Below are 24,724 nucleotides of genomic sequence, written 5' to 3'. Positions count from 1 at the left end.
CAAACGGCAGTCTGCACTGATGCTGCCAAACCTCCTACTGTAATATCAGTTAAAGCGTTAGGTAATGTTAGTCACAGTGTTTAAATTGTTAAACATTATTAAACATGTACTGTGTCAGCCAACATCAGCAGCAGCTTTACTGCAGAAACCAGCTAATGTTCACAAATCAGGTTAAAAAGCTGCTATTTTTATTTTTCCTGATTTAGTGGTGATGAGGGTCGATGTGTTTACAAAGAGACTCAGTGTCTGAGACTAGTTTCTACATTTCTGCCATTAGTTTTAAGTTATTAACGAGGTTGAAGGACCTGGTTTATGTCGGTTGCTGTTTTTGTTGTAGCTCGTCTGTAGTGAGATGAAGTGTGATTCAGTCAGATGATTAATGAATATTAAAAATACGAATAAACGGTGATCAGTGAAACTTTAGAGCAGTTATATCAACTTTACTGTCCAGAACTGGTGCAAAGAAACAAAAACCAGCCGAGCAGTAAAAGTGACGAAAGTTAAAAGTCGTTGTCATGAAATGAATTTAACACTGTCGCGCTAAACGACAGGAGAGAGAGAGAAATAAAAATGATCCGGGCTGATCGGATGGTTCGTCTTCCGTTTGCTCGTTCCCGTCAGATTTCCATGAAACGTGGGGCTTAGTCTGTCCTGGAAGAGACTTTTGGACAGATGTGGATCCAGGATCGTTTTCTTCATCAGAAGCACGGGCTAATGCTCTCAGCAGGAAGTTGTGCCCCCTGGTGGCTGTTAGAAAGGCGGCAGGTTTGAGGCATCTGTGCGCCGGTTCACTTTTCAAACCCGGAAGCTTCGTCCATCTTTTATGTAACGCCGCCGTCAGCCCAGCCGACCAATCGCCTGTCGTATCTTCTTCTTCGCTGTCAGATTAAAACGCACCTCTCTGATGGAGGGAGCGCTCGCTGCTGTGTGTGGGCTCGCTCTTCCTCCTCAGTGTCCTCCTCTTCCTCCTCTCCTCCACATCACTGACTCTGTCCTACATCACTCTACCTTCCCTGAGGATACACCCCCACTCTCTCTCTCTCTCGCTCGCTCTCTCTCTCTCGCTCTCGCTCTCTCTCTCTCTCTCTCGTGTTCAACCCTCCTCGTTTCCGATGAGTCATGTGACCAACCTCTCTCGCCTCCCCCCGCTCCCCAGAGACCAATCACACCCCCACAGAGGGACGCTTTACGAACACACAGCAGCCCTCGCTCTCTCTCGTCATCATCGCGGGAGAGAGAGAGAGAAAGATAGAGGAGGAAAACAAGCGTGAGGACGAGGGAGAGAGGAGTCCGGGCGTGCGCCTGAGAGGAGGTCAAGAGGGAGAGGAAAACATTCAACCAGCAGAAGAAGAAGAAGGAGGAGGGGTCAGCAGGGAGGAGGAGGGGGAGGTTCTCCCTGAATGAAGGAAGAGCTCTGGGAGTCGTTTCCTCCCCGCCGTGATGGAGCGATGCGAGGAATGAGGGCGGATGGTGAGAGCAGGGAGCAGCAGCAGCAGCAGCAGCAGTGGAGGAGGTGGAGAGGCAGGAGGTGGAGGAGGAGGAGGTGCTGCTGGGGGAGCCGCAGCCGGAGGCGGACGGCGCGGGAGGAGCCGGCAGCGCTCCCGGAGGAGGCGGCTGTCGGCAAACTGCCCCGGCATCGACAAGATGTCCCCCAGCAAGAAGGTGGAGTGCTTCTCGCCCATGCTGTGCCACTGCAAGGTGGCCTGCACCAACAGCACCATCTCCCTCATGTTCGGCTGCAAGGTGGGTGTAGGAGGGGGCGGGGTCGTCGGTGAAGTGGGGTCACGGCGAGGGGGCTGGGTTGGTTTGTGGTAGGTTAAAAAGTAGAAACCCAAAATAAAGTTTGAGGAAAAGTCTCCCGATCATCATTAAATGACGCCAGAACGTCACAAGTTACAAAAACGAGTTCGGAGAAATGTTTCTGAACGCTCGGCGACGAATTCTCCTGCAGACGCCGAGCTGCTCAACGTCTGAACGCGAAAGCCTGACAGGCGGGTCACATGACTGTCGTTTACCAGTTAACTACGATTTCTTTTGCTGTTTTGTTGTTTTGTTTTTGTTGACTGTCTAAATCTTTGTGAATCTTGAAAAGCGCCGAATTTATGATTCTAAAAACAAAACCTCAGGTTGGGTCGTCGAGCCGACCCCCAAACGATCCTCGGCTGAGTTTAATACAGTTGAAGATGTCCCGTCTTTGAGCAGCGGCTTCAACGGAAGGTAAACATTTTCATCCCAACAAAACTGAAACTGATCCCAGGTTCAGTGCAGATTTTCAAACTCGTTGGGAATCGCTGTCCTCACGTTTGCATCAGCAGAGGCCAGATTGGCCCTGATCAGGTCATCCTGATCCAGTCAGAGCGATAAGTGCTGAGACTTCAGCGTTTCATCATGGGATCACAGGATTTGTCCGTTTATTTCCAGAAATAAGAAACGAACAGAAACTACACGACGTTTTTGATGACGATGGTCGCCGTGCTGGATGAGGAGAATTTAACCTTTTTATGTCACACCTCCATGGTCGTTCTGGGCGTTATAAATCAGGAGGCGCTGGCCAGCAATGATTTCTGGGTAAAAAATTTAAAACCATGAGCGGCGCTGTTCGTGGTTCTGACTACATTTCAGTGTCACTGAGCTACAGCAGCGAAAATCTTTCCTCTGGAAGAAAAACGTCAGCTCTCCGTTTGTTCATCGGTCTTTCTGGCGCACTCGTCCGTCTGCTAGGATGCTGCGGGCGTCTCGTAGGTAGCATCAGTTTTATAATGCTCGCCGTACACGATGCCGTCTTTCATCTCCAGCTCCGGAAACACACTCTTAGATTTCCCATAATCCACCTCCACAGCTGCATTTGTGAGGATTCTTCAGGGTTGTGTTTTAAATGGATGAAAACGAAATGATTTCCTATTTAAATCAAACACTTTGTTGCATTTAAACGTCAGCGTGATTTCAAACACAGGATAAAGTTGCTGTATGTGTGTATTTATGCTGTTTACACTTCAGTGCATGTACACGTGTGGAGTAATCAGAGTAAATCGAGCTCATCTTCATTGAGATGGAGCTCCAAAGCTTGATGATGTGCCGTCAGGTTCCTCGGTGACGAGCTGGTATTAAATGAAAGTGTTTACACCGGCCTGCTGAAGAGTGCAGCCCAGATTATTCTGATCTTTAAAATGAGCCGGCGGTCTCACAGAGAAGTCGTTAACATTTGCTCCTGTGATAAAATGGAATAAATCTTTGATGGTGATCATCGCCGCTGCAGTCACACGGGTCTAAATTTACTTCTACAACCAATCAGTAGCTGCTGATGTTTTCTTACATAAAGCTGTGCAGGAGCAGCGATGGCTGGACTGTGAGCGTAATCAGAAGTGTGTGGGTGAGACAGAAAAGCTGCAGGGCACGTTGTCAAACGCACACTCAGACGAGCTGCGAATCACAACCCTGAAAACGATGAACATATAAACCTGCTCCTGCTGTGTCCTCCCGCTCTGCTCCTGTCAGGCGACTGCTGAGGGGGAAATAACCCGTGTTCGCTGGCTGTCACCGAGCGGCTGTGTTTACCGTTGTGACCTGACGCCATGCCATTGGCCACCCGAGCTGCCCGTCGCGCCCCGCTCTCCGTACCGTCCAATCGGAGGCTGGGTTTGAAGCGTCGCTGAGGCGCGATTGGCTGGCGGGGAGCGTCAGCGGCAGGCTGGAGGGCACGTGCGTGTGTGGTCATCATGTGCTGTGCAGGGAAACGCCAGCGAACCGAAAGCTCGCTCCCTCGTGAGCTCTGCTGTCAGCCGAGAGACGTCAGGGCACGGCGTGCACACAGAGACTCTGCAGAACTCATGAAATATTCACACGTTTTAACAGATTTACTGTCTCAGTACTGAAGAAAAAACCCATAAATGCACAAATATGGAGACAAATGAACCTGAAAAGGATCCAAAGTAAAGACGCACTTACAGTTAACAGATTTCATCATGTTGCTTTCTGTTCACCACCTCTGCATGTTTGACTTTGATCAATCTGTAGAAGCCAAGAAAGTTTCCCACGAGCTGCACGGTTACAGAGGTGATATCACGACTGCAACAATAAAACAGAACCTTCAGGGAGTAAAATTATGATAATTATGACGTCATGTCAGAGAGTAGACGGAGTATTTGAATTACAATGATCATGGCAGCGTGGTGGCCTCACAGCAGGCAGTCCAGAGAGATGCCAGTCAGGTCTCTGGGAGCGAGTTTGTGCATGATCTCTGCATTTATTACAAACTGTAGTGTTGTGAGAATAAGGCAGAGTAACTACGCAGTTTAATGTCTCAGTGGGGATTACACTCTGGAGATCACTGATTGGAGGAGACAGATCAGGTGTCTTTTTAAACTCAGCCAGTCGTCAGAGGGGCACCAGCAGACCCGAGGATGTACAAAGTGATCGTATAAACTACTTTAACAACATTTCATTTAAAGAACTTGCTGTGAGCAGCTTCACACGTCTTCAGAAAAACAATAAATCTGTTTTTCCACGTTTCAAATCATGTTTTAGTAAATTTGGATTAAACTTATTATGACAAACAAGTTAATTCAGGAAGATGTCCCGATTTAAACCCCAGTTGCTCTTTAATGCTCCATGTGTATGAGATGGGGTGTCTTTAAACCTGTGGTGGCTCAGCCTCTCCTGATCGTGTCCGCCGGCCTGGTTTGGAGGTTTGATCTTGCTCGGCTGTTTCCTGTTGTGCGGCTGTGTCTGAGCGTCTTTGAGGAAACGATGAGCGTAAAAACGTTGCTGTTCAACAAACGGCTCCATTTTTCATGTCTCGCAGCTCGTTTCCGTAATTGCTCTTCTCTTCGTGCCGGCCCTTGAACAACCCCTCTTAATGTGATTTCTGTGTAAGTGAGCAACACGTCACAGTCGTCCTCCTTTACTTGATTCAACTCCGAGGCTTCAGATGTCTCTGTTGGTCAGATCAAGTCGACTTCTTCCAACGATCTGGCATGAAATTACAGCCGAGGAAAACAAAGAAGGAATTCTTTACTGAAGCGGGAAAAACTGGAAGATTTTCTCTTGATTTGAGATGCTCAGACTACTGAAGCCCGGATTAGCTTCACAGGAAGTTTAAAGGAGACGGCTCACCCCAAAAGCTCTCATTTTCCATCTGCCCTGTTGAGCCGTTGTTTTTCCCGAGTGTTTTGAACTAAATCAAGTGCTTAAACTCGGAAAACTTGCACCGATTCTCAGCTGGAAAACATGGATTGGCAGCTCCAGGTTGTTGAAGTTAACTCAAAGTCTTTTTCTCTTGATGAAAACCAGAGTTGGAGATTGGCAGACGGATTGGTAGTGAGGGCTCAGCTGTTGATCTGCAGGTGGACTGATGTTCCTGTCCTCGCCTGTGACCACGAGCTGGTGGTGACTGAAAGGTGGTCCGACCGATAACGCGATGTTTTCTGAATGGGATGTTTTTAACGTTCCTAAGAGCATCTGATTGTTCTGGAAACTCCTTTAACCAAACTCTCTGAGCTCATTGATCCCAACCCTTCGTCTCTTTAAAGTTGGTGCTTTTAATTTGGCGGTGTCCTCCCGTTTATGACCTGACTGGCTCTCAGGTGATGTCACAGCAGAAGTAGGGGAAGCTATTCAGACTCAGAGCAGCGTCTGTCCCAGTTGACCTCTTGGCCCTCTGGGCTTTGATTGGGCAATAACCCATCGCCTGGAGGAGGAGGGGGAGGGGTTTGTGGTATCATGTGGAGCAGCGTGTTGACCTCTGAGCTGTGGTTCAGGAGCCGCTTGGATTACTCCCGTGTGGATCAGGGTTTGATTGGAATCTGATATTAATCTGTCGGGATCGGGATGCTCATAAATCAGGAGCTTAGACGTTCACACGGAGACGGTCGGAGTGCGAGCTGCCGCCGCCGCCGCCGACACTTCTGCTCTGCTCACAGAGCTAGACTCACAGACTAGTCTTAATTAAGTCCCATTGCTCGGCTGCCATCGACCGCTCTCACAGCCACTCACTCGATACATTGTGCCGGAAGTTATCAATCATTGTGGCGTCGAGTATTTAGGGAGCTGCTGTCTTTTTCTGAACCCATTTTCAGACTTTTGAACGGCCGTCTCTCCGGGTTTGTGAGATCATCTCGATTCACAGATCAGACCGACGGCTGTCAGATTCAAACGAGAGCGACGTATGAGGACCTTCTGCTCTTCACAGAGCGCATATTAATGAGCTCATTTCACATGTTATTAATAAAGCTGGAAGAAGAGACGAATTTAAAATTCCAGCCCTGAAAAACTGCAGATTTAGAGTCTGGAGCCTCAGGCCCGTCGATACACTGCACCAGTTTAACGTCTGTGGCACAGACGAGCAGGAACAAGACCAGGACCTGGATGTTTTTAGCATCGCTCACTGGAGGAAACTTCAAAAAGTTCAGGTGAACTTTACAGAGTTGTCACCCTGTGGGTCAGACGCTGCTTGAAACCAGTTACAGCTCATGAACACTGTGGTTTTTACCATCTCGTGTCGTCGCAGGCTTGTTTAATTTAGTCATCTCACTTTGATCACACAGCCCTGTGGGTCCTGATGAAGGGCCTGAATCACAGAGCTTCTCTTTGGCCTATCAGTGACTGTAACATGTAGATTGCAGCCAAACAGTGTACCTAATAAACTGTCCTTTGAGTTTTTACCTCACTCGTGTAGAAAGCATGTTTAAAAGCTAAATAAATGGGCAGTAAATCTGATCTCAGACCAGCAGCGTGTGCTTAGCGTGTTTTTCTGTTCTGCTCTGCGGCTTTTAACGACACAAACAGCAAAGTCCTCCAGTTAGGTGGTGGTGAGTGAGTCCTCCGTCGGTTGTTTCTATCTTTCTCTTTGCATTCCTCTTCATCACCCCCTGAATCATCCAGCAGCCCTCCTCCTCCTCCTCGTCCTGAACATCCTGCTACATCCTCTCTGCGGTGATGCTCCTATTTATAGCAGCTTTTGGCAGGCAGGAGTCGGCGCTGTGCCGCCTCCTCCTCCTCGACAGCTCTCAGAGAAATGAGGAGGAAGAGGAGGAGAGGAGGAAGCTCTCTTCATGCAGAGTGTCATCAGTGGAAACCTCCCCGTTGCCTCCCACGTCCACACTTCCATTTGTGCCGCGGTCCACGGTGAGTGGGCTCGGCGTCTCGCTGATGGACCCTCTGACGTTACGCCGCATCGCTGCTTCAAACCTTTATTTCTCTTTGAATGTGGCCCATGTGGGCCCGGGCAGAGGGATTCGAACCTGTGACCTGATGCTTGGTTTGCGTGTGAGCGTCGCAGCGCTTCGATCTGCTTGCAGCTGCCTGATGCTTCGCCGACTGCCGCTTCACATCCAGCTCGAACTGCTCGAACATGCAGCTACCTGGATGATTAACCAGAGCAGAAGCTTCTCATGTTCAGTCACAGGTCAGGTCAGAGCAGCGCCTGCAGTGGAAACTGAATCTTTGACCAATAAAACAAAAAAACAACCCTGATGATGACTTTAAAATGTTTGTAGGAGAGATGGCTGAAAACTATGAATAATTAGTAACTAAACTTTAACCTCAGAGGAGTCGAGCTGTGGCGACCTTTAGACTCCCCGTGCTGCTCTCTGCCAGATAGTTTATATGTAAGCTGACAGGTTTCACACACAGCTGTGGTTTCAGTGGATTACAGTCTGTGGATGGAGCAGGCTCTGAAAAAGGTAACAGGATCGATGATCAGCGTTTCTGAGGACAGGAAGAGCCGTTAGCGTTTGTGTTTTCTAAGCAGAGAAAACACAAACGCTCACTCTGCTGGATTCTCACTGTTTGCTGGTGTAACTCGACTTGATGACTGTTAACAACGAGAAAATCGGCGGCACTGTCGTGCAGACTTTACGTGCTTGTAGTTCACAGCTCTAACGGAGAGATTTTCTTATTTTAGGTTTAGGAATCTCGCTGAACCCACTCAAAAACAAAAGCCTGTTTCCTGCCAGGACGAGTGATGAGTAACCTCGCTGTTCCTCGAGTGCTGCGGCGCCTTGGTGAAGCCTTCGATCTGAGCTGCAGAGGAGCGTTTCTCTACGCTGACCTCAGCTGCTGCCGCCCTCACTTTTATCTGCTCTTCAGCACCATATGCCCCGACAGCGGCGGCGGGCGACCCGACCTCGCCTTAGCTGCAAGTCATCGCGTCCCCTGGGCTCCTGGTCATGTGACCTGGCCCCTTCTGTCCGGTCCCTTCCCAGCTGTCTCAGCTGATTTTTCAGTTCTGTGCAGGAAGCAGGAGGCTGAAGATGCTGAACCGTCAGCGGTGCTTCCCCTCGGTCACGTAATCTGTGTTAATCTGTGGAGGGAATCCCAGCAGTTACTCCAGTAATTAAAGCAGGAATTAATCAGCCCGCACACCAGCGTTCAGCTTCACTTCCTGCTTTCAAATACTCAAACGACATAATCAGGCCACAGCGCTACAGAGCGCGCTCACCACGATGTGTTTTCCTTCTCTGGCTTCGCTGAGCCCAATGCGATCAATCGGGCTGAGAGGTCACACGAAGCGGTTATCAACTGGATAAGTTGCCCGGGGTTTATCCTAGCTGTGGAGGAGTCGGAGATTACAGCAGATACTCCGTTAAGTGAAAGTTCAGACGCGTGTGAGACGGTTTAATTCTTCCAGCTGAAGCTCTGATTACAAATATCTGATATCAGGTCAGTTCCAGGATCACACATGAAGCAAAACCACACAAGAGAAAGCTGGAGTAAAGTTGCTTCTGAGAGTCTGTAGGATGTGGTTCCACACCTGCTCATCTGTTACCATAACAACATAATGTTCTCTGGAGCAGGTTCGGTTTCCATGGTGAAAACACTTCTTCGTGGACATGTTCGCCTTACTGTTCGCGCGACTGTTGACCTCGCGAGCAGCTGCTGTCACAGAAGCTCATGAAAATGTAAATCTAAAAGTTTTCATCTCAGCGGTGGTCTCCCGTCGCCGGGGTTCCGGCTGTTCGGGGACGTAGGTACAGAGGCCGTGCAGCTGTAGGTGATCGGTGGACGTTCTGCAGAAGCAGAGTCAGACGATGTGATTGGCAGCATGCAATTAACACGAGTCTCGTCCAGCTGCACGGTAATCATGCACCCGTGAAATTATTCCTCCTCTTAATCGAGGTTATCTGCGTTTCAGATTTCTGCAGCGAATCATTATTTTTAATGATTAACTGAAGTGAAAGTGTTCGTATTAGTGATGATCTTCAGGCTGAAGCAGCAAGATTCAGTTTTACTGTGAGGTGTGACAGCAAACCGTCATCTGAAGAGAGGTCAAAAACACGTCAGCAGACATGTTTGAGTTACAGCACAAGGCCTGCTCGCCGCTCAGCGTAACGTTTGTACCGCTGACCTGAAACCGTGCAGAGCCCAAAACAGTAAAAAGTTACTAATAAGTTAAAACCTTTTAGCTTGTGATGGTCATGTCTGTATGATGTGCTGGCTGTAAGTCATAAGTGAGCAAACTAAAGTGACCCAGAAAGACTGATCCAAACACTGGGTGACAGTTCCTCTAATGACCACTAGAGGCTCCAGCAGAAATAAAGATGTTTACAGCCTGGTCTCTGGAGCTGACGCCTCCCTCATCACTGTATTCATAAGCAGCCAGGCTGTGCAGGTTTAGAAGAGTTGAGCTAATCCACTTATTTATCCACTTATTCTGAAGTTTACACAGGTTTGTTTTAAATATAGTCCTTCGAGCGACCTTACTCTGAACCTTCAGAGCTTCAGCGAGTCGACGGGTGACTCATGGCGGCATCATCCATGTTTTCAGTGGACGAGGAGAAAACTGTTTCGTTTCCATAGAATAAGCTACAGTGGTCGTGACATCACACACAGTCCTCTGTGTGGTGCTGTCATTAACAGCTGAGCGGTGTCTTGCATTGTTTAGCAGTTAAAGCAGGCGTGGAGGCAGAAATCGCAGCTTCAGTTTGATAAAATAACAGAGAGGTTTGGTGGAAGCAGTCAAGAGTGCTGAACACGACTCGGAGACAGAAACTACTTCAGTGTTTTTCCAGGACGATCATCTCAGACTGGACAGTTCGAGCTCCTTCTCACGGCCGGATGTCTGAGCTTCCTGAGCTTCCTGCGACCTTCCTCTGTGTTTGTCCCAGCTGGGCTAATCATGTGTCTCTCCTCTCAGACCGGCTTCATGATGCAGAGATCGGAGCTCTGTGGGGACCACGCCATCTGCTGCTAGTTTTTGCATCTTTGTTTTGGTCTTCCTCTGATCAGAATTGTGTGTCCTGCCATCCTCAGCCTGTGTGTGACAGTGAGAGAAAAGCTGACGCCTCCACAGCCGGTTCCTCCATAAAGAGCCAGCAGTCAGGTTAGGTCAGCATCAGACTCCATGTCTGTGCAGATCCGACTGCTGCCGACGCAGCCTCGACCTCATTTCCATTTGGACTTCCTGCTGGATCTGAGAAACATCAGCTCACAGTCAGGCTTCCTGCAGCCTCACAGACCTGCACGGGTTTTGTAACAGCAGCTCAGCTGTAATTCAGCCAGTCTGACAGGCTGAAGGTGTGATGGAGGCACCTGCACCGACATCAGGGGGACTGCTGTAGTTTGAAACATGAATCTGACGATGCTGCTGAGAGCTGCATCAGAGACATTTCAAATGAGACTGAGGTTTTTGAAGAATGTGATGGCACTCAGCAGCTGGAAGTCATGGTGTGGATGTTTTAGACCAGGCCGTGTTGACACCAGAGTTTTGGTGCTGTTATGAAGTTGAAATGAGTCGCTGTGCCTCAGACTTGTTCAGATTCACACTCTACATCTGTGGGTGTCGTCTGCGTGCCGCTGCCGCCTCTGTGCCAGCTGTCGTCGTCCTTCTTGAATTCACCAAACGCTGGCCGGCTGGCGCCTCTCAGCCTGATGAACGGAGGTGTTGCCCTTCGCGCTGTTTGCTGGCTCTGCGCCGGTCAGCAGAGGGATCGGGAGGACGGAGGCGTTAAAGGTTCAGGCCCTCAGCGATGATGGGAGGTCTGCAGTTTGAGGCGCTGCTCGTCCAACAGCTCAGCTTCTGACCTGCCGGCTGATCCGGCCCACAGCCACTCAGGCGTGGGATAATCCCGTTCAGCCGCAGCTTAGCATCTCTTTGAAGTTGCTGCTGAAAGTTTCCGAGGTTCTTAGAGCGCCGTCAGGGTTTCACCAATCTGCCTCACGGCAAAACCTCCGACTGCAGCAAAGCGGGATCAGTGTTTGAGACCCTGATCGAGAAAAAGCCAAAACACTGGAGCCAACACCCGGCTCTGAAATCATCCCGAGATCCTGTCAGCACGTTATAAATGTACTCAGGTTACTCCTGATTTTTTTTTCCCCCCTTTTTAACCCATTAAAGTTGAATAATTCCCCCTCTTTAAAATCCCTGAGTGAAAACAGCCCCTGAAAGCCGAGGATTTCCTCAGAAACACTCACAAACCCCCATTTCTCCGACTCTGAAGCAGGCAGAATGAAAACCAGCAGAGAGCTCAAACCCTTGGATTTTCTCTGCATTATTCTCTTTGCTCCGATATTAAAACCAAACAATAAGACTTTGACGCTGAGAAATGCCGATCCAGCTGTGAGTGAAGAGGATGTAAGCGTTGGAGTAGCTCGGCAGTTATAAAGAAACTGTTTAGTGTTACAGCACAAATGAAACTGTGGCTAAACTGTGATCATACGTGTCTGTTTGTGTCATGTGACCTGAAAGCCTCGTCCAACGCGCTTCCTGTGCTGCTGTGTGTATACGAGCCTAACCAAGACACTGCCCGGCGTCGGTAACCCTCCAAAGCTGCGCTGGTGTTGTCTCCATTCATCAGCCACACTCATCATTATGTTGGAGCTGAGCACAGTTTGACTTTCTTTAGAACTGAAACAAACACTGTTTTAGTCTCTGAGGTCGGGATTCACACGTATCGAGTCTTTTAAATCGACTTCTGTTGGTCTCACTCTCATTTCTGAATTTAGTTCTTGTCCTTTGGGGCTCGTTTAACGCTCCTCGTGTTCAATTAGAAACACTTGCATTTTTCTTTTCAGACTCCTCAAAGACTCTTCGAAGTGTTGAGATGAAATAATAATAAAAACGCGCTGATGTTTCTTTAGCCGAGCCTCAGATGGTGGACTGAGTGTTTTTACTTTCGCAGCACTTACTGGAGCTGCATTAACTTCTATTTTCCTGAGCGTGGGCGAGCTGCCTGCATGTTCTCACAGTTTGTCTCAGCTGTTTAATTCTCAGTGGACTGGAGACGAATTTAGTCCATAAAAGTGTTTCTTAAAGTCAGGCCGACACAGACGGAAGGTTGCAACAATGTTACCACTGCCCTCAGATCGAGCAACGTGATTGGCTGCTGAAGCGTTTAAGTCCGTAGCTCCTTCACTGGGTTTTTTTTTTCTTTTTTTAATAGGGAAAAGAAAGACTTACTTTCATAAAGAAACTTTATGATTTTAGGAAACAAATAAATCCTGCGATCTTAGTTTTTGGTTGAAATGTTTTCAGTCGGTTGAATTCCTGTTACACCTCCGTGATGTTCAGGTTTCTGATGTCCTCCTCCCGCTCAGCGAGTTGGCGCTCTGAAAAGTGCCCATCACTCGGTTTGGTTACGTAACCGCGTCTGTGCAGGACCGTCGAGTCGTTCACCTGTCACACTGAGCGTCTCTCCTCCCAAAGCCAGAAAACAGATGAGTAAGACTGGCGAGCTCTGACTCATCAAGATGTGAAGGCTGCCGATCAACGGACGAGGCCTCCGAGGAGGACTTCTGCTCTTTTTCCATTTATATCCTTGTTTTTATTTTATAAACTACACCGACTGGAGCTCTGACCACAACAGAGACCCAAGCTGTGATTGGATGTTTGTTGGAGAGGTGCACTCTGGGACTTGAGTTTCTTCTCTTGCACAGGTTTTCTTCACCTGCACCGATGATTCAGTCACAAGGGTTTGGTGCTGACGAGCAGTGAGTCACCTCCTTTTGTTGAGAAAAGCAGTCAGAGGATCAGAGAAGGATTATCCTTTAAATGGACTGGTTCTTATATAGCGCTTCTCTACTCTGAGCACTCAAAGCGCTTTATACAACTAATTCATTCACCCATTCACACAAGCACTTCCAAGCTTAAGTATCTAACATTCACACACATTCACACTCCGATGGCTGCATCGGAGAGCAACATGGGTTAGTATCTTGCCCAAGTATATTTGGCATGCAGACTGGAGCAGCCTGGGATCGAACCACCGACCTTCCGGTTAGTGGCTGATCGGCTCTGCCACGCTGGCGTTCTTTCTGAATTCCTTCCTGGGAATAACAAACTCACTTGGTGACACCTCCAGCTCACCAAGGCCAATCAGAGCCCCCAGAATTTTGGCTCTGTGGACCCGTGGGTCACATTACTGACCAAAAACTGCCCGTTTAGAAAGCTGAAACACAGAAAAGCAGGTTAGCTCATGTTTGGGTTTAAAATTTATTACAAAAAAGGTTTTAAATATGAGGTCTCTGCTGGTTTGTTTGTCTTTTATCGCTTTGTTTTCCCTTCTTTACGTTGAGGTTTTTGTTTTGTTAGTTTGTTGCGTTTTCTTCTCTGTAAATAATGAACCCGTAATTACTGATTCTCACCACATGGTGGAGCCGCCTGCACTGTTGTTGCGCTCGAGTGGAGAGTTTCATGAAGATGTGTCGTGTATAATCGTGACAGCTGCTCCTCCCCGAGCCTGATTCTTTTGGTGGTTCTTCCTCCCCGCTGTCGCTGCTCATAGCGGTTCAACTCATTGAACTAGAGTTGTTGTCGCATTGCTGTTGGCCCCGTTTTGCTGATTTTTGTGTTTTCCTGTTGCAGAAGTACAGGCACCACGATGAGGACTCGTCCCCCCAGGACCAGAGCTCCCCCCAGCTGACGGAGGAGGCGGGGGGCCCAGAGCTGGTCCAGGTAGCAGAGAAGAACCTTTCCCTGATCGAGAATGTGCACGGCTACGTCACCCACGCTCACATCTCACCGATGAAGGTAGGAGATGGCATTGTCTCAGCCTCCCGTCTCTCTCATTGGTCCAAACGGCGACTTTACTGGCTTCTCTTTCAAACAGTCAGCGAGCCACAGCCTTCATTTCAGACGTCCGTCACAGTCAGATCATTGATGAGCGGTGCATCATTATGTTCTGTAGCTGCAGCAAATAAAAAGCTTGCTCTCAGTTTCAGTGAAAACCTGCTTCTGGAGGTTTTTAATGTAATGTTTTTAAGTCCAACGGTCCTTCTGAAAAGACCTGGCTGAGCCAACATTCAGGCAAAATCCAAGATTTCAGCTCATAAAATATTCATGTAACGGGAACGTTTCATGGTGCACGAACGAGCCAGAGTTTGTTAAAATGCCAGTGAAGTTAAATGTTTTCATGTGTTTCTCATCTCTTTACATTTGTTTCCTGATGGCGACTTTTCGTGTTTATGTGTGCACACCAATCAGAGTCGCCGCATTCCACTTTAATCAGTCGATCAATCGACGAAGCAGGTTTTTGTCATAAAATGAGTATAAATGTCTTAATCTTAATCTGTTTTAGTCACACACACACACACACACACACACACACACACACACACACACACACACACACACACACACACGTGGAGGATGAGGCTTGTTGCTTGTATGTGTTGCATCATGTGACCCATTAAAATGCTGACGCTGCTCTGAAGCTCACACCTGTTTCCTGTCATCGCGCCATCACACACCTTTCAAATTCCTCTGGTCCACGTTTCAGTGTTACAGCTGCAGCAGGTAAAAGTCCAGGTGAGATCACCGCATGGTATTGTGGGCGGAGCCTGAGAATTCCCCCTGAGGTAAACCTACAGGATTAGATGTTTGGGGTCTCGATGTTGAGGCCGTCCAGGAGTTCCCGCTAGTGGACGCTTCCTAAAGTTTTCCATGAACAGAATCAAAGCTGTGCGATCATAAATGTGAAAGGACAGAAATTCTGTCAAACATGGATTCATCCAGCTCCTGATGTTTCATCCAAACATTGAGAGGGAAGTAGCAGCCCTGGCTGCTGGAACGCCCTGTTAGAGCTTCCTACTAGTTTCCCGGATTTTCCCAGTCTGAAAATAATTTAGGTGACTCAAACGCTTCAGGACAAAAGCACGAGCTGATATTTAAACACTTTCCTCGTGTGATGTGAGCAGCTTCTCTCACAGCCGGGCCTCGGTTTGGAAACCAGATCGCGCTCGGTCTGTTTCTCGCCGTCCTGGAAGCTCGACCAGGGGAATTTGGCGTGCTCCCAGTCACGTGACTCTGCCTCCTGTTCGTGCTGCTTCTGTCAGCGCCCGCTGTGTTTGTGTCTGTCGCCGCTCGGGCCTCCACGTTACTCTCATAACGACTGTGTGTGCCGTTAAAGGAGCATTTCACCAACTCCACACGTCCACGTTAATGTGTGTGCCCATCGTCTGTGGAGAAGAGCTGTCACGGTGCATTATGGGAAGTGTAGGATCCAGTGTTTTTGTAGCTTGGCCGATTAATTAGGGACAAGTGGACAGTATTTAGAAAGATGCTTTTTTCTGACGAGCTGTTAAAGTAAGACTGAAAATCTCTTTAACGCTTTCAAAACGTTTGAAATTATCTTTAAGTTTGTAAAAATAAAATGGATACAGAAAATAACCTTCAGTTTAAGCCGTTCTTGACAAAGAAGGTGATGAATTATAAATAGTCATTAAAATGACTTTTTCTTCCCACGTTTGATGAATAAATCGTTTAATAAAAGATCAGTTTAAATAAAAACAAAGGCTGCTTCGGTGAGATGTCGCTGTATTTCCAGCTGATTGTCACATAAATGTGTTTCCTCATCAGTGTGCAGCGGCGCCAGAGAACAAACGGAAAGGCCTCCTGCCTGAAATCTGCCTCCGTGTTTCGTGCTCAGAGCTGATTAATCCGATCTCCGATTAGCTGAGATGTGATATTTCACGGAGGTTTGACCCGTTTCACGCTGCACTGCTCGTGGTAACGGAGAACATGGGATCAGATCAAAGCTGGGTGGCTGTGACTCGCAGATGGAGCTCTGCTGCCATCGTGTGGAGATCAGATCATCTGCAGCACGAGGCCAAAGCGCCCTCACAGAGGGTGTTGATGGTGGATCTAACCCGACTTTCTTTGAGGCTTCAGTCTCTTATTTAAACCTTATTTAACAGAAATCTCAAAAATGTCTCTAATTTCTTTTTAATGTCTCGTGCTTTAAATATGAGACCTGTATGAAATCTGTAGGTGACTGCCTCCCAGTGTTTGTGAAGGGTATTACATCATAAATCACATGAACGAGGGAAATGAAAACAAAGTCATGTTTTATAATCTCTCTTAATATAGAAAGATTTGTGTTCATTCTAAAGACTTTCGAGATCTGTCAGATTTTTGATGCTTTGTTCTTTGAAACAGAATAAAAAGCTCGTTAATTTTAAAGATAAGGCACGTCCACATAGTTCAGACAGCGGCTGACATAATTATGTCAAAGTAACGCTTAACATCGGCGTCCACAGCGTCAAAACTGGGAACCTGCTCGTGCTGAAAACACGGCTCACGCCAACACAGGTTCACGTGAACATCTGGAACTCCTGGAATAAAAATGCACCACAGTAAATGTGGAGAGCTGAGAGGAGCACTGTGTTTGGTGTAAAGATTTGAGATGATGTGAGAAGAAACTCCACTAAACTTTGTTTCTATGCAGGAAACAATTACCGTTAAAAAGAAAAGGAAAGAAAAAACAGCCGAACACGAAACAGTCGAGCTGCAAACGGTTCAAACGCTCCGTCGATCGAAGGGAAGGACGCGCATTCTCACATCTGACCAGCCAAACTCGCTGAAACAGTCGGACCAGCGTCAGATAAGCCTCAGAGAGCAGAAGGCATGAATAAAAAACTCTGTTCACGTGAGTCCATCGTGGTCCGAGGGTTGGAGAAAGATCCGCTCAGTGCAGACGATAAAGTTTTAGTTGATCTAAAGAGAGAAACTGATCTCGATGAGGCTTTTTTGGGCCAGATGTTAAACACTGGATGAGGAGAATGAAGTCAAAGCTGTTTTGGTTTGTGTGTGAGCTAACGTCGGCCTCTGGGCTGCAGTTCTGTGGTGTAGTTGGAGGTTTATTGTGATGTGTTGTAGCCTTCACCTGTTCACTGTGTGTGTCCCCCTGTTGTATGTGGTTTTCCACACGTGTGTTGCAGCAGCGTTCACGCCTGATTCGGACTTGTGTGTTCGGTCCTGACAGTGTGACGGACTCGTCTCTGAGAGGGTTCAGCCTGCCGTCCAGTAAAAGCCTCAAAGTAACAGAAATGAACCAAAAAGTGCTGCAGAATCAATCAAGTCATAAATGTTTGACCCATTTTTGTTTCTACTGAATAAATCGACATGAATAAAAAAGACAAACCTCAGCAGGCTCATTGATCACTGATCTTCTCCTGACCTGTGGTCACGCCGTTAACCATCAAAGCTCCTCCTCCTCTTTGTCCTCCTCATCAGTTTATCGCTCGCTCACCTGTGAACGCTCAGGTTTCTGTGATTCCTCTCCCTCAGATTTCTTCTTAAAGCAGATTTGACCTCATTTGTAATGATGTTCAGACTCTGATGATATTCTGTTATTCTTCTCGTCAGGTCTCATCTACAGATTCAAACCATCGAGGCGCTCTGTGTGCGTAAACATCGGTATGCGAGATGATGTCCAGTTCTGAGTTTAACTCTGGCGAGATGTTCAAATCGTCCCTTTTAACAATAATTTTTCTTTGTTTGGTGGAAATTAACCAAAATTTCAATAAATGGAATCAGTTATCAGCCTAGAGTTGTATATTTGCTGCAGCTCATCGAGAGTTTGTCATGAATATTAAGATAAAAATAATACGGCTTATTCTCTGTATTAGCAGCCAGGCTTTAAGTGCCTAAAGTCCCTCAGTCTCTCAGCTGGGCCCAACTGTCTAAAAGCACTAAATTGTCTTTAGGCAGTGACTTCTGATTGGTCGGGGTTAGCCAAAGATAGTAGCGTGCATGAAAACATCCCGTTTTACAGCATTAACCTTTCAGGCTGGTGAAAAATCGAAACAGCAAAGCATTGCAATATTTTGTGTACAGTCTGAATACTACAAACGAGAGGGCAACCTCTCTGCAAACAGTGGCAGTCTGACTCTGACTGCACTCGTTGTCAAAGGTTTGCAAATGAGTGCATCTACTTTACAAACGCAGACAGCCGGTTGGCATCAGTCTGAGTCTGTCAGGCAGCTGCAGGCATCCTGCTTAGATTCATGTAGAACAGACAAACTCGTGTAACAACTACATGTGAACCTCTGTGTGGACAGACGGCAACAGAGATGTGATTTTCTATGATTTCTCACAGTAAATTGTTGGTTAAGGTTAAACTGACTGTGCTACGTTCATTGTGTCCATGTCTGTCAGTCTCATTTTGCAGTGAGAACCATTATGCTGTTAGATGAAGTTATTGTAGTGGAGTCTGCCTTACAGTCTAAAGGACCTGCAGGTGACTGTTGCTGTGATTTGGCGCCGTATAAATAAATAAAACTGAATTGACAAAGTTTAACTTCAGTTTAAAATAGTGATAAATCACAGTATGTTTTTGCACAATAGTACAAATTGTTCAGAAAATGTTAAATTGCAGTAACATCACATGATGGGGTGAATCTGCCCTCTGACAGGAAGTGGACTCAGAGGAAGTTGATGTAAATTACAGAGTGTCGGTTTGAATCTGTAGATGAACGAAGGTAAAAGGTCCTGCTGACCGAAAGTCTTGGATCAGGTCTCGCATGTGTGCGGCCCCCGGGGGTGGAGGTGTCTGCGACTATCGTTAAAGCAGAAAGGTGGTGGAGACGAGTGCACTAGCCAATCAGAGGGAACCATGTTTGTCTGTCCAGTGTTTGCTGTGTTGTTTTGGTCGTTCAGTGTAGAAACATGTCACCTTCATCCGTACGGAGACGCCTCCCTGAGCGCTCCTCCGTGTCTGTCTGTCTGTGACGCTCCTCCTGCCGTGTCTGAGCGAGCCGCCGTGTCTCCTCCTCTGCTCCTCTGTCCTTTAGGTAGCGTCTCTGGAGTGCATCTTTGACGGCTCAACTTTAGGACAGCATCACCCGGAGCTCCCCTCCCCTACGTCCTCCACTCTCTACCCCCACGGAGATGAAAGCCCCCTCCCCTCCTGCTCCTCCAACCCTTACCCCCCGATCCAGGTAAACCCCCACCCCTCACCTTCCCATCCCGCCGGGTTGTTTTCTTGGTACTGCTGTATTATTTCACATCGCCATCATGTTTCACACCTATCTGAAGCACGACATGCTCTGATTACAAATGATTTGCTCTGTGGTAAAAACTCACATGTTTAAACTGTAATAAATTAGCATTTTTAGGGGTGTGGCCTCTTTGGCTGACAGGTGGATGGTGACACAGGCGGCTGTAGCTGCTAGCTCTGTGCGTGTTTGTGCTGTGGGAGTGTTTTGGAGCGTGTTTAGTGACATTAGCTGACAGTAATATGGCTGCTGTGAGGTTAGTGTACCGACAGGCCGTCCAAGAAGTCTGAGCGCGAGCGCTGGGGAACTGTTAGGATTGTATTTGGAGGTTACTGAGCGTCAGTGAGCCGGTGTCTGTGTGATGCACCCGTACAGCTTGCTAACATGCTAATTCTGGTGTTTAACCCTGCCATAGAACCAAGTCTGCCAGAGCTTACTTTATATTTTTACATGCTGTGGAGCCATTTGTGGGAGCATTTCAAGTTGCTATACATCAATACAACTGTTATAGCCCAAATTTTAGTAATATGTCTGCATTAAGTCCACAGTAACTACATAAATTGCAAAAAAGTGCAATACACATATTTTACACATATTTCTACTTAGAGAAATTTAAGAAGCTTATCCCTCAAAACTTTAAATACAGAAAAGTTGCAAAAAATAGTTTACAGCAACAGCAAATTTATTTTGAGTGTCTTTATCGTTCTATTTTTTAGATACACCAATTTTTATATACTGCAGAAAAAACAAAATTAAATATTATAATGCAAATTTGCAAAGAAAACAGCAGGTGCATCAAAATAAACTATTTAAAGCAGTGCAATTTCTGTTCTAAGCATCCCAGCAACTATTCAGAAAAGCATGAAGTCCAGCATGACTTTTAAAAACACCAGTATAGGCTTATAAGGCCCATAAGTAAATAAAAAAAAAACAAAAAAAACAACTACATTTCGGTTTCGGCCAGGAAATGGCGGACATGCGATAGTTCGCGCTGACGTCTATTCCAACCTAGGAAGTGTTACAAACAGCTGATCAGCAAAGCGTGTTTCTGGAATATTATGTTTTTGTTACTGCAAGTGGTTTTTATGTAATTTTTGCAAAGCTTTATGTGGAAGGAAACCGTGACCGAGGACAAGCTGATGGCATCAGATGTAAGTACAACTCCTCCGGTTTCATATGCAAAAAAAAAATAATTATTGAGCTAGCTACGTGGTTCTGGTTCTACAGGGATTTAAAAATAGTTACCAAAACGTAGCGTGCTGCTCCGACCGGCTTTAAAGGGTTAAAGGGTGATGGTGTAATAGCTGACTGTCTCAGTGACTCAGTGCAGATGAAGTCCTGCATGTTTTGAGTCACACAAGTGATCTCAGGCCGTTTTCTCACCTGTGGGTCGTTTGCTCTGCTCTGATCCGGTCGATGAGTTTGTAAACCTGTAGCTTTGACTGCGGTTCGGTTTGTTTTCAATCACACCTGCACAAACGACCCGCACCAAGCTCTAACCCGAGGTCGATTTAAAAGGACTAAACATCGTCTTCAGCGTGGAGACGTTTCTGTTTTCAGTGTGTGCATTAACAGGTATTCATTCTACAAGCTCACACCTGTGAATCTGTAAGTCTTCATGTCGCACATGCAAAGAGCCGCACACATCTCGACTCCTCACTGGTTGCTGTGGTACGTTTGGTGGTGAAGCTGGAGCTGAGAGTGAAATGTGCAGAGTGCAGGAAACGTGAGCAACGGTAGACCAAACCGCAAACTTGGCTGTGTGCACAACTTATCTGTAGTGAAGTTTGAGGGTCTTGCAAACTGCAGGAGTTTCCTGTGTTGGCAGGCGTGCCGATGAGTCAGCAGCAGGTCTCTGTTCGATTCCCGCTGACCCGCAGCTTTACTGAATGTCACTGATTTGTTTTCCACATGTTTTACCTGCAACTGTCCAAAGATAAAGAACAGAGGTGGGGGGGTTCTGGCCCTGATCCGTGCAGCTGTTTGTGCCTCAGACTCTTCAGCACCTCCAACACTCTTTGGAGGAATCTCTTCATCCAGCTCTTCATTGTTTCTTAAACGTTTGATCTGCAGCGGCCGCCCTGCCTGACGTCAGCAGGTGGATGCTATCTCCACCGCCTCCACGGCGATAACGCAGCAAATGGACTGTCACATCCCACAAAGACGGCGAGGGCCGCGAGGACGTACTGTACGCCTCTGTGTTTATTGTCCCTTTCATTTTTTTTTTAATCTCGTTTTCTCCACCTCTCACTCGACTTGCTGTCCTCAGCAGCGCCATGGCAACACAGGAGATGAATGTCGACAAAGAAAATCCAGACGGCAGGAAAATGGAGAAGGAGGAGGAGGAGGGGTGAACCTGCACGGAAGGACAAGGAACGATTTAGTGAGGCTTTCAGTAACACTGTGAGGGGGTGATGATAAAATGGAGAGCTGCCCTCCTCTTCGTCCCCAACAGAAAGATTTACAGCTGCTCTCAAGTATATTTAGCAGCAGAGCTCATGAAACGAGGGCTCCTTCGTCTCCGCTGCACGTCGGTCCGGGGAGGACGGGCCAGCTCTATTTAAAGCTTTATGAAGTTTCAGGGAAACCGTTCAATGTCGGTGCGGACGTCTTCATGAGCGGGAAACTCGTGGATGGCGGGGAAAACGTGTTCATTTAAGCATTTATGATAGGTTCGTACACTGTAAGAAGAAACACGAGTGGCCGATCTCACAGCAGACAGAAACTTACATGAGTTTAAAGTTTATGTGCCAGGTTTTCTTCTTCATCACATCAGTGAGATAATTTATTAATTTATTTAAAAAAATGCATTTCTAACATGTTTTACTGAGGTTTTCTCTCCTGAAACTAAGGTTTCTGCTGCAAACAGGCTTCAATGTTTCCCTTAAACACTATGTTCTGCATCTGGACCAAACGTGCTCCTCCTTTTGCCCCGTTTGTACCGATTCAGTTTTCAGGAACTTTGGTTCATTAGTTTTCGTGTAATCGAGAAACGGTGAAAGTGTGCAACAAACTGAGTAACAAAGAAAAATCCAAACCTCGGTACAACTCAGAGTCTTGACCTCAGAACTTCTACTCAACATATTTACTCTTAAATTCATCTTAAGATCAAATAAATGTGAAGCTTTTGACTCATCGCTCTCTTCTCTTTGTATAAAATGAAGTTTGGTCTTTGGGGTTCATCCACAGCCTGGTTTAAAGGACACGGTGGCCTCAGGTCATCAGGATCAGCTGCTACGTAAAGCGGGGTGTCATCATCGTACAGGTGTGTTTCCTCTGGCTTATGGATCAGGTAACTGTTTGAAAGGCGTGTCCTGGGCAGAGCCTGGTGGGACACCATGTCAGAGGTTTAGTGTCTGTAAGAGAAGCTTTTAATCACTGTTTTCATCAGTGACCTCAGGCCCAACACGGCGCTTACAGCAGAAAACCTTTAAAGGACTAAAATTGAGACAAACATGATTCACCAGAAAGTCTTGTTTTATTAAGAATATGACCACAACTTTAGACTCTTGATATCAATCTAGTAAAAATTATACAAATTAAAGCTGTTTGACAGTTTTAAATGCAGTATATGCACCATACTTTAATAAGAAAACATTTATTTCGTTTGGACAAAAGGAAGCAGGCGAGCAGGTGGATAAAACCAGACTGACATTTTGGCCCAGCCTTCAGACTAGCACCACTTACATACGGATATATTTTTTTAGCAGGCAGTAAAGAACGAAGAGCTGACGTAGAGTGATGTGACTCTGATGCTGACGGTGCATGTTAATGAAACGGACACTTTGCTTCATCATGTGACAGACTTGGACTCATCTGTACTTCCTGTTCTCAGGTTTATGACCTTAAAAGGAAAATGTACAAAATCACGTAATGAAGTGAAAATTGCAGAATAATAACAGCCATTTAAAAACAAATGATGAGTGCAGGTTACAGCTGCGTGTTATAAATCATAGTTTTTAATCTATAACATTTAAATGACTAAAGAAAAATGTTGTATTCTAGATTTATCAAAATTATATCAATGCTGCGCTACAGAAATAAAAAGTGGTCTCCTTGAGACGTGCAGACGTCCATTGATCTCTGATGTTCCTGTGGGCCGGATTTGGACCCTGGGTGGCCTGTTTCTGGCCCCAGCACCACATGTTTGCCACCATTGCTCTAAATGAACTCACTGTGCTGTCGTGACCGCCACTCCTGTGATCTCCACACCGGGAAAACTCGGAGTCTTCCCTGCTGACTCATTTTCGGAGTCTGAAGTAGGACAAAGGTCAGCTGGACCAACCCCGCTGAGAGGGAGGAGGAGGAAGAGGAGGAGGAAGACTGTGTGAGGTTTCCAGACTGCAGAGAGAAGAGATCAGAGGACCAACTTCCTCCCTGCCTGCGCTCTCTTTAAACGCACACACGCACGCACACGCACGCACGCACGCACACGCACGCACGCACACACACACACACGCACGCACACGCTCTCTCTCTCGCTCGTCCTCTCGTCAGCCCTGCAGTCTGCTGTTGCTGTCTGCTCCACACAGACGGAGGCTCGCCGACCAGCTGCCGAGCGATGCTCTCTCACCCCGTCGCCACGTTAATCCCCCCCCAGAGGCTCCGCGCTTTCTCCCCCCGTCACCCCCGCGCCATGACGAGCGTTTATCCCCGCTGACAGGAAGAGGACGACCGCGGTTCGGCTCATCTCCCGGTCACCTCCGTCGGCTCCTCTGCAGCCTCCCTGTTTGTGTCTGAGAGGAAGAAGACGAGGAGGTGGGGTGGGGGGGGGGGGGACCCAAGGTGGAGTGAAGCCCCCTCCCATCGTCTGTTCTCCAGCCAGCACCACCTCTGCCACCCCGCAGCCTGCAGCAGGAGCGAGGAGGCGCAGAGGAGGCGACACACCACCTTCAGCGCAGCAGCAGTGGCGGCATCAACATGCTCAACTCTGTGTGGTACGCCAAAAAGATGGGCCGCCGCATCATGGGCACCCTGAGGAGAACCAAGCGGCTCCACCGGCGCCTACTGGTAGGTCGCCCCCCCCTCCTCCAGCTCCTCCACCTCCCACCTATGAGGAAAATAAATCCTCCCAAAGGTTAGGAGGTAGGGGGAGGTGCTGCAGCGTGCAGCGTGACTCATTTCCTAGCACGTGTGTTCATACGGTCATGCACTCCCCCGTGTGTGTGTGTGGTGAACGTATTGATCGGACCGTCTGCTGCGTGACGCTGCTGGCTGATGTGTAAAAGTTGCAACAGGAGATCTGCTGCTGCTGCGTCATGTGTCGGCTCGCGCACAAACGCTCACATCTGGTCCAGAAACGCTCTCGATCCGCATCCAGCAGATTTACGTCGTGATAAAGAACATGCGGCAGCGCGTGTGTGTGTCACTGAGGTGATTTGTTGATAAGGCTGCAGCGGCCGTGAGCGGGTTTTTACATTAACGTGTCGTCTCAATGTGTGAATGTTCCAGAGCTGTGCTTTGAATCTGACGGCGAGGACGAGGTGGCGCTCGGAGTCTCGGGGGTCCGTGTTGG

The 24,724-nt window shown here is 47.5% G+C and overlaps 1 protein-coding gene across 13 annotated transcripts in view; it reads left to right on the top strand.

The window, feature by feature from the left end:
- Nucleotides 1-24,724, top strand: part of dlg1b (discs large MAGUK scaffold protein 1b) — a 98,291-nt gene that overhangs the window by 45,637 nt on the left and 27,930 nt on the right. For 7 of the 13 annotated variants that reach the window (XM_082513571.1, XM_082513572.1, XM_082513565.1 and 4 more), the window contains exons 5-6: nucleotides 13,799-13,963; nucleotides 19,006-19,152. In XM_082513571.1, the coding sequence (XP_082369697.1) occupies nucleotides 13,799-13,963; nucleotides 19,006-19,152 (312 nt within the window). The remainder of the gene's footprint in view (nucleotides 1-13,798; nucleotides 13,964-19,005; nucleotides 19,153-24,724) is intronic. The other 6 variants (XM_082513569.1, XM_082513576.1, XM_082513568.1 and 3 more) reach the window with 1 other exon arrangement.

This window comes from Aulonocara stuartgranti (assembly GCF_965226115.1).
Source record: "Aulonocara stuartgranti genome assembly, chromosome: 18".
NCBI lineage: Eukaryota > Metazoa > Chordata > Actinopteri > Cichliformes > Cichlidae > Aulonocara > Aulonocara stuartgranti.
Note: the sequence above shows the minus strand (reverse complement) of the source record. Positions and strands in the feature narration are given on the sequence as shown.